This window comes from Colletotrichum godetiae, assembly GCF_030913485.1.
Source record: "Colletotrichum godetiae strain CBS 193.32 chromosome Unknown BDP55scaffold_51, whole genome shotgun sequence".
Classification (NCBI taxonomy): Eukaryota; Fungi; Ascomycota; class Sordariomycetes; order Glomerellales; family Glomerellaceae; genus Colletotrichum; species Colletotrichum godetiae.
Genome location: NW_026851299.1, coordinates 219270 through 231936, shown reverse-complemented (window position 1 = coordinate 231936; position 12667 = coordinate 219270). Strand labels below are relative to the sequence as shown.

Below are 12667 nucleotides of genomic sequence, written 5' to 3'. Positions count from 1 at the left end.
CTGTGATTTGATTCGCAAAGAGTTAATGATACCACTATCACGAAGAGGATTTGTTGCACAGCGCAAAATCCATGATTTGACGGCCAAGTCAGCGGAGGAAAGAGGTAGGCCGCTTTTCAGGTGGAGGTTGATTATCTTGTTATCCTTGAGATGGGTTTCGCATGACATTATGGATCTGCGTCTTGATGGATCACTAGATCGTCACGACTATGACAAGCTTTAGTAATAATGATTTAAAACAAATTTCGTCCTTCCAAAGTGAATACATGTTGGTTCGCAACTGAGCGTTGGCGGCAACTACATGGCATCTTACATGAATATCTTGCATCTTAAGACGCTTTCAGAGTCATGTGAAAAACAATCGCGACCCTTAAAAAAGCGAATGCTTTCTGTTCTCTTCTCGTCTTAAGACAGGGAATCACGACAGGAAAACACTAGAGGAGTGGTGGACAAGCACCCATACTTCGAAGGCAGAGATGGCACCCCACATTGTCACACCGGTGGCCACGGAGGCGGAGACAGCGCCAGTCACCGGTCAGCGGGCACGGGGTTGGCCCGACTGAATAACGGTGGCTGACGGCCGGCGAGGTGAATTGACCCGGGTAATCATGGGGGATCTCCGATTATCTCCACGGCTCCATGGCACACATTGGATTTGTTTTCCTTTTCTCGAATGGGATTGACGGGATCGACGCCGCAGATACGGATAACGTTTTTGGGCGTGGATTGCGGACTTTCTTGTGTGAACCGCGGATGATCCACGGATGTACCGTCTTGGTCAGCCCGCATGTCCCCGTAGTTTTGGTGCATGTGAGCACTGACGGTAAGGCTCTATCATCCGAATTCGTCCGCAGCGATAAGATTGAACCAGCCGGTAGTTGCTGTCAACTGCATGGCGTTCGGCCCGGGAATGGAGCTTTGTCTGAATGAGGCTAATAGTTTACGAAGAGGAATACGGCCGCTATGACGCAGCTCTTGGGTCTGAGGCTCTGAGATTAGAGACAAGATATAAATATCCAAATGCCCGGTATCGTCGCTGAGTAACAAATAAACTGTCCATCACTCATCCTTGAGTCGTTGAACTAACAATCTTACCGCAAACATGTCTGCAACTTCATCCTTGAATATCCCTCCTTCAAAGTCGACCGTCTCCGTCTCCATCATCGACACGACTCTCAATGGCGACCTCCCCACAGCGCCCTTTATGGGCCCTACCATGAACGGCTTCGAGAGGTGGTATGGTGTAGGCTACGCCTTTCTGGTGACGCACCAAGACTCCACTGGAAAGACGAGACGCGTAGTGTTTGATCTAGGTCTGCCAAAAGACTGGGACAACGATTTCTCTCCAGCTGTATTGGAGATGGGGAAGCATCTGGACGGGACGATGATTGCTCAAAAGTATGTCTCCGAGATTCTGACAGAGGGCGGTCTCGATTTGGGAGAGATTGAAGCGCTTTTCTGGAGGTACGTGAACCATACTTGCTTTTTTCGCGTAAAACAAAAGTAGGCTGAGAATGTGATGGCTAATATTGTGGATAGTCATGCACATCCGGATCACATCGGCCGCCCGTCACTCTTTCCATCTACGGCATCGCTGATCGTCGGCCCGGGGGTGAAGGACGCGTATTTCCCGGGATACCCTACCATCCCAGACGCACCTGTCCTAGCTCGCGAGTTTGAGGGTCGTGAAGTGCGCGAGGTGGATTTCAGTTCCACCGAGATTGAGATCGGGGGACTCAAGGCGCTGGATTACTTTAATGACGGGAGTTTCTACCTGCTTTCTGCGCCGGGCCACGCTATTGGGCATATCAACGCCCTGGCTCGTACCACGGAGGATAGTTTCATGTACTTTGCGGGCGACTCCTTCCACCACAGCTCCGTCCTCAGACCCCACAACGGCGCAACGTTGCCAGAGGAGATTCAGCTGCCGGGACACTGTTGTTCTGGTAGGGCGTTCCACGCAGTTCACCCCGTGGCTGGAAATTCTGCTGCCCTAGGACCGTACAGCAAGATTCTGGGTGAGGCGGGCAGCGACGCGAATGGGATCCCTTTTCACGCGATACCTGAGGTGCCCGAGGGCCAGGCGGGGCTGTTTCTGGATTTGGAGGCGGCGAGGGAGACCGTGCGTGCCATTCAGAAGTTTGATGCCAGTCCGGATGTGTTTGTGGTAGCATCGCACGATAGCAGTTTAGTAGGTGTTGTGGATGTGTACCCGGCAGATGCGAGTGGCTGGAAGGGTAAGGGGTGGAAGGAGAGTGGGAAGTGGCTGTTTTTGAAGGATTTTGAGAGAGCGGTTGAGCTTGCTGACTCTGAGGAAAAGTTATGAGGGTGATGGTCAGAGGGTAAAATGTGGTAGTGTTGTGTTTGTAGGAATTCTCCTCTTTGATCGTGAGATCTACTTCCACATTGCTTGTGTTACGCTTGAACTGTTTGTGCTGAACCTCGGACTTAGACCTCATCATAATGTAGGTGTTTCGTCGTTTATGATTTAGGCTAGCTCAATCGCCTTGATATCAACTCTATAAAAGGCTCACTGACAAAAACAAAACTCCGTAAACCCCGATACATCATTCTCATTCACACTTGAGACGCCCCATTGAATTAGCAAGTAAATGAACATTCAACGCCAGCCACTATGATTGAGCTCGGCGCCGGAATCCATTCAGGGACGTCTTTGCACTGAATATCCCGACCATAAATGCCGTCGATAGTGCCAGAAAGAGTAGCACACGCCTCGAAGCGATCATCAGCAAATTTTGAAAGGTGGTTTGGCCGAAGCAGTCGCGGTAGTTGATGTGGCAGAGCTTTGCCATAGCCACGGAGGCTAGTGCTGGTAGCAGAGTAAGAGCTGATGGTTTCACTGATGTGAGAATAAGGCATGATTAGCTGGATTGGGGTCTTTCTTGCTGTGGCAGAAGACTCACTGTTGTCTTGGTATTACTGAATGATGTTCACTTGAGAGAATAAGTTGGTACAAAGTGCGCGTGTTGACCATTTTCTACAGGAAAAACGAAAGTAACGCCCAACTATTTCCATTGGCTATATGTACCTATTGCCTTCACCTGGCGCAGCATTGCTAGAACTTTAGAAGCGATATGACCAACATTGAAGCAGAGCTGCTAGCAAATTACAGCTGTCAAATTAAACTTTGCTATAGAGTCTACGACACCAAGCCAAGGCTTGTCAAATTGCCTTTATTAAACTAAAGTCATAGTTTAGCAAACCGAAACTCCAGTTCCCTAAACCAGAAGGACTTCCCGAAAGATTACCATTCTATGTGGAATAAACCAACATAGTAACCACGATTCACAATGCCGCATGATACTTGGATGAAATTATATGAAATTGATCGCCGACAACAAGTGCCATAACAAATATGCTGGAGAAATTCCGAAATTACAACATCGTGTTGGTTATCCGACGGATCCGATCAACTCAACTCTCCTGAAGTATAAGATGACTGCTTTCAAGATTTGAAGACTTGCGCCTTTACGCCTTGACAACCTGAGTCTCTTCTCAGCACCACAACTCTCAAAGACTCAAAGCCTTTCTCTGTTTACATAGCAAAGTCCCTTTTTCGCTCAACAAAACACGGGATGCTTCAAGCTTTCGAAATGGCTCTTCAAAAGAATCTTTTGGCCATGTCGCTTGCAGTGCTCACCCTGGTCCTGTCTCTGGTCTCAGCAAGCCCTCTGCCCCTGTCTCAAGACGGCCCAGCCGCCCTTGGGCCTCGCCAATCCGTGTGCCGCCCCACCGTCGGCTGCGTTCCCTTCTTCAACGCACCAACATGGAACAGCTTCGAGCTGACCATCCCGGCCCCCGGAGACCCCCGCACGCAAACCGCTCGCTCACCCAACGGAGAGATCGAAGCCTCCGTCTGGAACCGAGCTGACGGATCAGCCTTTCTCGGAATCCACCTTGGAGATAGCTACATGCTGCCCGGACACAGCGAAATGCAGATCCAAGCGCGTCATCGGAACACTGCTATAACCCTCAACCGTAACTCCATTCAGCTTGAGGGTGAAGGAGGACTCGCGACTATTCCTGCTGCGTCGATTTCTTCTTGGAGACAGGGCAATCGAATTGGGAACACCATTACGCTCACCATCCGATGGAGACTGGATCAGGATCTATGAGAGACGAATTGATTGATTGGTTCGCGTCAGAGTCGATGAGAAGCGCGAGTTTTCAGCCCTCTTCAGCCACGTATTTGAGGCAAAGGGTAATGTGGTGTTTGATTTTGGATGTTGATACGACAAAGTGGTAGACAAAGAGAAAATACAGATCAAGGCTCAGGAACCGAGTGCAAGACCCTAGTGAAATATCAAAAACTTAAAGCTCTACACTCTTGATTCCCACTTCCAGTCTCCGCAACATTAGCATGGGACAACTCACAGCCATGATTCAGAACCATTCAGCTCTCTACCCTGGCCATTGAAACACCTATCGAGGTTGAAAAAAAAGTGGTGTAAAAGAAACTGATTCAATAACACAAACCTTTATCACAGATTTTCTTCCGCGATTGCTCCCGCTTGATTACGTATGTGGACCTACAGGGCCAATTAGACGACGGTCCCCAGTCTTGTGTGCGCCCTTCGTCTTGTCGGTGCTAACCTCTAAGGGCAACCGTCTCACTTCGACTTATCGGCAAAAGAACTTTAGTAACAGTCTTGCCAGGGCTCCTGACTCACTCGGCATCGTTGAGATTGTACGCGTACTTTTCTCTCAACCAATTTCCGTCGAGACTGCTGAAGCTGCGCTCGTTCACAGACAAGAAGAGATGTTGTAGTGCTCAACTCCAACTACCAATCAGGCTAGTAACATCGACGTCCACTGCAAATATGGCAACGCAAACTGCGACTGCGACTGAGTTGCAGACATTCGAACCTGCCTCGTCCAATCCCATCCCCTTACTGCGGAAAAGCCATGACGCGCCATCAAACTTCCAGCAAACCCCCGGCAGGTTAACAGCCATCGACTCGGAAGAGGAGGCAGCGATAACCGCCCCTAACCAGCTATCCAAAACCCGAGCTGGCATCGTCATCGCCCAAGTCTGCGGCCAGCTCTTCTTCAGCAGCTTTTGCAACGGTATCATCGTCGTCGCTCTTCCCGCGATGCAGCACAATCTAGGCCTGGACGAAGGTCTTCTCGTCTGGCCTAGCTCCAGTTACTTCCTCACGGCCGGATCATGTCTCCTGCTCGCCGGGTCCATCGCCGACGTCGTCGGAAATAAGCGCGTGAACCTGACGGGCTCGTTCTTCAGCGCCATATTCGCCATGGCGTGCGGGTTGGCGCAGACTGGTGGGCAGATGATTGCGTTTCGGGCTCTTCAGGGTGTGGCGTATGCTGTGATCACCCCCTCATCCATCTCCATCATCTCGAACAATATGGAGGAGGGACGGCCGCGCAACATGGGGTTCGCGTGCATGGGCTTCTCTCAGCCGCTTGGTTTCCTGTTTGGACTGGTGCTGGGTGGTGTATTTACTGATAATGTCGGGTGGCGACCGGCATTCTACCTGGCTGCAGCTGCAAGTGCGGCTCTGTTCTTGGTTGCCATCTGGGCATTGCCGCGCGACCTTCAGCCAAGGAATGAACAGTCTATCTGGAAGCGACTTGCCAAGGACATTGATACTGTGGGAGTAATCCTGGTTAGCACCGGTCTGGCAACATTGTCATACGTCTTGGCGTAAGTATTTGATCCATGCACAGGTCAGTGAGCGAAATGGTTAACCCGACGCAGGTCATTGTCAGCCGACATCAACAACATTCATAACCCATCAAGCATTGCCCTTCTTGCCACAGCGGGCTGCTCTATCCCCTCGTTTATCGGATGGATGCACCATCGTGTGAAGAACAACCAGACGGCCCTCATCCCCAATTCGCTCTGGGGCAGTTACGTCTTCACCAGCTGCTGTGTCATGGTGCTTCTTACCAACGCTCTCACCAACTGCATGGAGCTGTACAGCAGTCTGTTGTAAGTCACAATGATGCTGTTTAGAAGAAATCTCTAATAAAGTAAACCAGCTTCCAGCAGGTACAGGGTTTGTCAGCCACGGTGGCATCAGTCCAAGTCGTCCCGTCTCTCGCCGCTGGAGCTCTCACGAGCATCGCAACTGGCATCTTCGTTCACCGTATGCCCGTCTTGTGGATGCTGTTGATCTCATCAGCAATGAGCACAGTTGCGCCACTTCTCATGGCTCTCATTCGGACTAACCAAGTGTATTGGGAGAACGCCTTCTTCGCACAGGTAAGCAAAGTGGTTCCCCGCAACTATAAACTGATTTCACCGTCATACATGCTACACGACTTCATCTTTCCAGTCTTGTTTCCAGTAACTAAGATACACCCACAAAGATCCTCACCCCCATCAGTTGCGACATCCTCTTCACAGTAGGCCTTCTCATCGTCTCCGACGTCTTCCCCAAACGCATGCAGGCCCTCAGCGGCGCCGTCTTCAACACATGCGCGCAGCTGGGAACCGCCCTCGGACTCAGCGTGGCCCAGGTCATTGCCTCGTCTGCGACCAATGCCTCTTCGTACGCTGACAAATCGTCGCCTGATGCCCTTATGGTGGGTTACAGGGTTGCCTTCTGGGCCATGTTTGGCTGGATGATGTTTGTCTGTCTCGTATGCGTGTTTGGGATGCGTCGGGTTGGCGTTATTGGTGTGAAGCGGGATTAAGCCCGCATATTTCACCAGCACGGATCGGTTGGCTGCATCGAGGGTCAGGCATACCAACATTCTGATGCATGATTTATGTCTTCAGATTTTGTGGAAGAGATGAAGAATCATGTTGGCATTATGAAATGACAGACAAAAGGAGATTTATGATGCTTATGCAGAGGTTGAATGTAGGAGCAGTAAAGACTGTTCTCAAGTAAGACATAGCCCTTGACGCTTCGTCTTAACCTTGATGGATTCCAGGCATCCAAGCTTCAGAAAGGAATAATGTAAAGCGACAGTGCCTTCATCATCCCCTCCATCGTAGTTCTCACTCCTTCAAGAATGCTTTGAACCTTGGTCACCACCTTGTAGCTCCAGGCCTCAGTAGTAACGACGACTAGCCTCAGTGTCCCGGCTAGTCTCACTGCTCTGCTGACTCCCGCCGCCGCTCACATTAACAACGACAAGCGGCTGCGACTTCTGCCGCTCCTGCTCTCGCTCCTTTTCACGTTCGGCTTCGCGGTCGGCCTCTCGGTCCTCGTAGTAGGCCGTCTGGCTACATCCGTAGGCGCAGTAAGACTGGGAGTCTTTGATCTCGCGGTTGCAACCGGGGCAGCCTTTCGTCATGATTGCGGTTTAGTGTTGTAAAGGGGATGGATGTCAAGGTTTTCGGTTAAGTGAAGAAGTCTGCAGCGTAGCTTGCACGGGATATTCAAGTTTGTTTGGCTTGGAGGTGGTAGTCGGCGTGTTTGAGAAAAGATGTTTAGTCCGACGACTTGGGCGGAACTTTGTGGCTGTTTATATACCCAGAACCTTTGGCTGGGAATGGCACATGCAACATGTTCTTTTTCCAAATCCCTATTGATCAAGACAGTCCGGTAGCTCTATGCCAACCACGACTCATCCTCTTCGCCAAGTCCGAATGTACAGGCGGCCTCACAGCCTGATCTTGCCATCAGGCTATGCGCTGTTCACTGGCACTCGAACCCCCCTCACCAGATGACGCGAGGCCAACGAGGGATCTACAGCCATCTTTCGAGTATCAACTGCATCCTAGCCCCTACATTCAATCACATCGAGGCGATCATTCCCTGGTGACTCGTTGATCTTCACACGATGACAGCTCTCACATGTTCAGATAAGGCTGGGAGGATGGGTGCTACCTGGACCATTCTGCGCGATTGCCACAAACTCACTGGGCGAGAAGAAAAGGTCGCGTGGAGCTCCGCAAAGGACCGGATGCCGTGTCCTTTTGCAACGAGCCTATGAGGCGTGGCATGAAGAAGGGGGTGTTGGGACTGTATTGCCAGGGCAGCTTACCTCTCGACACGTCACAAAACGTAAGTCAACGAAGTAGAAAAAAGTCTCCAGTCATTTCAACGCCTTGAGAAAGTCTAGCGTTGGGCGAAGAGTTTCTGATCACATGCAGATTAGAATCATAGTGAACACTCAAGGAAGGATAAGCTACCCATTCGATACAGAAGTAAAGGGTTTAATTGGCAGGTATCTCTGAACTCGTAGTGGTGTTTTGGGCAAGGCTGTAGGATTCATGGAGGCGTGGCCTGCCGCGCGGGTTATTACGCGAATCTGACCAAGACGCAAGATGTGATAAATAGTTACTGAGCGATTGGCGTGCAGTGTGCCTTGCCGACTAAGATAGGCTTTTGGAACTAGGTCCTATGGACATGATCGATGTACTGATTATATCAGAGTGCCTTAGGAAGGATTCAGAGTTTGAACAAATGGTTTTGGCTTGCCTACTATCTCGGAGCGTTCAACAACGGCAGCTGATATAAAATTGAGGGACAGTTATTGACCTCATGACACTGAACTACTTACGACGATAGCGCAAGAGACAGTGGCTTGATTAAATTAATATGTTTTCAAAGTATTACAACTCCAATTAGGTGTAAACACCGGGTATAGACTAATATACAAGCTTGTGCTGTAGGGTATTGTAGCTTCTTCAGCGAGGCCGTTACTCATAACTCTCAGACTCCAAGGCTCCGGCAGAACTTCTGCGGAGACGATAATCTCCGGACCGGTAATCACGGTCTAAACACCGCTGCCATTAAGGCATACATGACTGCAAACAATTAAACCATCGCGTCAGGGTGGCGGGATCCGGAGCCGACAGGCTTGCGGGATCCAATGGGCTCGCCGTAGTCGTTTACACCGGCGCCAGTGGTGCCGTGCATGCCAGTGGACGCACCATGACCGTGGCCGTGGTGCTTCTCGTGGTGCAGGATACCACCACCACCGCGCTTGCCCCAGCCGGCCTTGCGGGTGAAGACAGCATCGTACAACTCAGCCTCAGCGCCATAGTTGAGGGCCTGGCCGCGGTTCAGGGGGATGTGGTTGAAGCGGAAATCCCAGATCGCAGCATAGGTCATGCGGTAGGAGGAGAAGGCAAAGGTAATTCCGATGGCGGCACCGGCGAAGATGTCGTACCAATTGTGGAACTCGTCAATAGTGAGCGCACCGCCGATGAGGACGGCGCCGAGGATGGGGATGTAGGTGATGATCAGCTTCCACATGGCGGGGTGGTAGTCGGAAAAGACCTTGAACTTGGCGTTGAGGTACAAGTAGAGATAGCCGAAGCCGGCAAAAGCAGCGGTGGTGTGTCCACTGGGGAAACTCTCGAGGGAGTCGTTGATCTCCTTCATGTCACCGGTGCAAACCTCCTTGGTGACGTACAAGCTCTGGAATCCGGCGGCGCTGTAGCCAGTCTGGGCGATGCCGCCCTGACTGCTAGTCACACGGGACAGGTCGGGCTGGCAGGCCTCGAGGAAGTGAGGGCGCAGACCGCCGATGAGGAACTTGATGAAGACCTGGAAGACGGCGGCGCAGATCAGGGAGTAGAGAAGGCCGATGACGGCGTTATTGACATCCCAGAAAGAGCGAATGCGGATCTGCATGAGAAGGATGATGCAGATGGGGATAACGGAGGCGAGGAAGGCAGCAAGCCAAATGGGGACGACTTCGTTGCGCATGGGGTAGGCGAACTGAGGGTAGACGACCTCACCATCGGCAAAGGTAACGGCGAAGGAACGGTTCGGGGCAGGAGGTGCCATGTAGATCTGAAGGTAGTTAGTGATGCTGTCGCAATGCGATCTTGATACGCAGCGGTACTTACTCCGAGACCGATGGCGCCCATGCAGATCATGGTGATGATATCGATGAGGGTGCCCTTGAGCCATTGTCCGAAGCTGGGACGGGTGGACATGGAGTAAGGCTCAGCGCCGCGACGCTTGCTGGAGACACCGTTGTGGTGGCCATTGGCGTGACCAGTGGCAGCAGGGCCTGCGGGTGCCGCCTCGCGACGTTTTCCAAAGATGCCCATAGTGATGCTTTGTGATGATGTTGTTAGTTTTGGGTGGTGTTTAGTGTCGTATTAGAGGTCTTGCCAAGCTTTGGTGAAGAAGATGCCAAGACGGGAGGGCTGTGCTTGACTGCTTGTGCCTCGCCGGGAGCTGCAAGAAGTGTCTTGGCGAGCTGTAATGGATGGAAGGGGTGGTTTGACTGAGGGATGAACGGAGGAGAGAGAAAGAAGAAGGGGAGGGAGGTCGACTTTAAGCTTAAGGAATAAGATCCGGGGTGTACTGTCTGTGGCAGGCAAGAACGACGTTGTCTACCCATTCGTGCCTTCCTTTCGTCTGTCCGTGGTAGGTAGGTACTCGGGTACTTTAGCTTGACGTCATTTTTATTTAATCCCAAAATGGGATGGACCAAAAGAGACGAAAAGTTGGGAAGGTGCACACGGTTGGGGGGTGTGGGATCGAGGGCAGGCGCGACGCACGACGCACCACAGTGGTGATGCCCCGGGTAAGCACGCCCGGCCAGGAAAGGTACCTACTTCCACATCAAAAGTGGACATGCCATATGTCATTCCAGCCGCGGCTTCATTTCAGGCTTTTCCTAGGGGCGTTTGTTGCGTACTTCTCGCACCGCAGAATCAGTCGAGAGACCAAGACATGGATGTTTGCTGTGTGGACGTGGATTGTAGCACGACGGACATTGGTTCACTTTCAGCTTCGGGACCTTTTGGGAGGGGACATTTCAAGCCAGGGCCGTTCTTCTTACACACTAAAACCCCGGATTGTGGCTAGTGACTAAACTGTCCCAAAAAGTGACTTGCAAAACGAGACATTTCTAGTTCGTTGAGCGTGTGTACCGGTATCTATCTGCACCGAATACTGGCAAACAGGACATGAAAAGAGAGAGAGGAAAAGAGTCAAGCCACACACTATTACAGCGTACAAGAGACCAACGACGTCATGCCGCCTCGGACGCGTGGGCAGTGGGCACATCCTTGGCAACGACCGGGTCCGTTCCCGCACTCCACTGTGCCTTCCAATCCTTGTCAACCGGCACCTCAGATCCGACTGCCCCAATCAGAATCCCGGACAACATGAGATTGGAAAAGGTCTGGACTTCCATAGGTTGGTGATGATGCGCTAGATGGGCAAAGGCGTCAAGCCACGCCACACGAGATGAGGCGTAATATCCCTTTTTCCTTCCTCTGTTCTTCTGGCCCTTCGACCTTATTGTGCAGTGTAGGTAGGGAGAACAGGTCATCTAGAAGTTTTCCCAGGGGGCTCACCACCAGACGATAATCCAGGAGTTGCATATAGCGACCTGCTTCCAAGGTCTGCACTACATGAATGGCCGGCTGCATCGCACAGGGCGCCAAACGTCCAGAGACATCACCCCGTTAAGCGTCGCCGATCCCTTCAACATGTCCTGCAACCTCCGTATCAGGCTTTACAGGCACACCTTTTTTCTGTTGGCTCGGCGGGCCTGTCAAGACCTACCTGTATGATACGTATCCACAGCAGAGATGTCATCCTCGGTCCCGCTGTGACGATTCCCGTAGAGCTTTAATCGTCTGTCGGACGAAATTTTGGTTCCAAACCCTGGCAACCGGACTGGGGGAGGGTCCTCCGTACGGCGTAGACTGTGGTAAGGCACCGCGGTACACGGGCATTCCAGGGGTTGCTTTCGAGGGGGGACCAAAAGGTCCGGGACGACGACTGTATCGACGATGGTGCTAGCGTCCTGTGCTACCCAACTACCTACCTCTTCAATGTTGCACCACCGCCAGGGGAACTTTGATGATCTGGATACATTTTCCCTTGCATGGACACACAGACGGCAGAGACTCATTTTCTTATTTTTGCTCTATTCCGGTAATTCGCATTAGCAAAGGAGAACTTTGAACTATTGGTATTGTTTCATCCTCCCCAAAAGGGCCTCAAGGAGTGAACCGGTCACAGTTTAGCTCCAGCTCCTGTAGCTTAAACCAGCTTCATGCATTCAAAATTCTAGACATGTTATGCTTTTGATGGCAATAGGACTCGGGCAACAACAAGAAAAGCAATTATCTACCGTACTACACCGAAGTACTTTACCTACTTACTTAGTTGCCCTCACGTTTGAGTCAAGATTGATCGGTTTGGTCAACATTCGAGGGGAATTAGAAAAGGTTCTAGACAACTGTAGCGCTTTCGGTTCGACGTTACTACATATTAATTTCCGAAATATCATGATGCCTTGTTTCAACTCGGCCGGGATCGAATTTCGCTACTCGAGCTGCTCCAACAAGCCCTTTTGCAACTATCCCATGATTTCTAGATAATGTACCTTGATGATTGATCAACCCGGAAATGAAGGTCACATTCACCACAATGCTCGGCATGAGACAAGCGATACGTGTTTTCAAACCGCATATCAGTTCCCTCGCTGAAAGGTTTCTCGACGTCAAGAATCGTGACAGCGGAGCAGACCGACGTCATCCGCCCCCAAGGACCTCCCTCCGCCATATCACGGCACACCAGATCCGACTTCGCCAATCAGATTACCCATTCTACACCTTATTTGCTTGTCTAATTACCTAGGTTTTATTCCCGAAAAAACAGCACCCCACAGAATGGCACAGAGACACGCCCGCGCCACAAATCTCGATTAAATCTTTTGCCATGGCTCGCCTGGCAAACGCGGCACC

The 12667-nt window shown here is 51.3% G+C and overlaps 4 protein-coding genes across 4 annotated transcripts; 3 read left to right on the top strand and 1 right to left on the bottom strand.

The window, feature by feature from the left end:
• Window positions 1-1057: 1057 nt before the first annotated feature.
• Window positions 1058-2518, top strand: BDP55DRAFT_677319 (metallo-beta-lactamase superfamily protein). The gene is made up of 2 exons (XM_060575884.1): window positions 1058-1464; window positions 1540-2518. The coding sequence occupies exons 1-2, from the start codon at window positions 1103-1105 to the stop codon at window positions 2324-2326; spliced, it is 1149 nt and encodes a 382-aa protein (XP_060425044.1). The 5' UTR covers window positions 1058-1102; the 3' UTR covers window positions 2327-2518.
• An 848-nt stretch (window positions 2519-3366) lies between these two features.
• BDP55DRAFT_677318 (uncharacterized protein) lies at window positions 3367-4585 on the top strand. The gene has a single exon (XM_060575883.1). The coding sequence runs from the start codon at window positions 3597-3599 to the stop codon at window positions 4134-4136; it is 540 nt and encodes a 179-aa protein (XP_060425043.1). The 5' UTR covers window positions 3367-3596; the 3' UTR covers window positions 4137-4585.
• Window positions 4586-4653: 68 nt separating this feature from the next.
• Window positions 4654-6863, top strand: BDP55DRAFT_321542 (major facilitator superfamily domain-containing protein). Its single transcript, XM_060566775.1, has 4 exons — window positions 4654-5686; window positions 5741-5974; window positions 6025-6247; window positions 6355-6863. The coding sequence occupies exons 1-4, from the start codon at window positions 4842-4844 to the stop codon at window positions 6679-6681; spliced, it is 1629 nt and encodes a 542-aa protein (XP_060425042.1). The 5' UTR covers window positions 4654-4841; the 3' UTR covers window positions 6682-6863.
• Window positions 6864-8759: 1896 nt separating this feature from the next.
• On the bottom strand, window positions 8760-10006 carry BDP55DRAFT_561424 (PAP2 superfamily protein; the record flags this gene model as incomplete). The annotated part of the gene is made up of 2 exons (XM_060570078.1): window positions 8760-9743; window positions 9800-10006. 2 exons carry the CDS (start codon window positions 10004-10006, stop codon window positions 8760-8762), a joined length of 1191 nt encoding a protein of 396 aa, XP_060425041.1.
• Window positions 10007-12667: the final 2661 nt, after the last annotated feature.

Bases quoted from the DNA above. Each gene is read 5' to 3' on its own strand.
- BDP55DRAFT_677319 (XM_060575884.1), top strand. From the start codon at position 1,103: ATGTCTGCAACTTCATCCTTGAATATCCCTCCTTCAAAGTCGACCGTC. The intron at 1,465-1,539 runs GTACGTGAACCA...TATTGTGGATAG, and splicing joins ATTGAAGCGCTTTTCTGGAG to TCATGCACATCCGGATCACA.
- BDP55DRAFT_677318 (XM_060575883.1), top strand. From the start codon at position 3,597: ATGCTTCAAGCTTTCGAAATGGCTCTTCAAAAGAATCTTTTGGCCATG.
- BDP55DRAFT_321542 (XM_060566775.1), top strand. From the start codon at position 4,842: ATGGCAACGCAAACTGCGACTGCGACTGAGTTGCAGACATTCGAACCT. The intron at 5,687-5,740 runs GTAAGTATTTGA...AACCCGACGCAG, and splicing joins ACATTGTCATACGTCTTGGC to GTCATTGTCAGCCGACATCA. The intron at 5,975-6,024 runs GTAAGTCACAAT...AAAGTAAACCAG, and splicing joins GAGCTGTACAGCAGTCTGTT to CTTCCAGCAGGTACAGGGTT.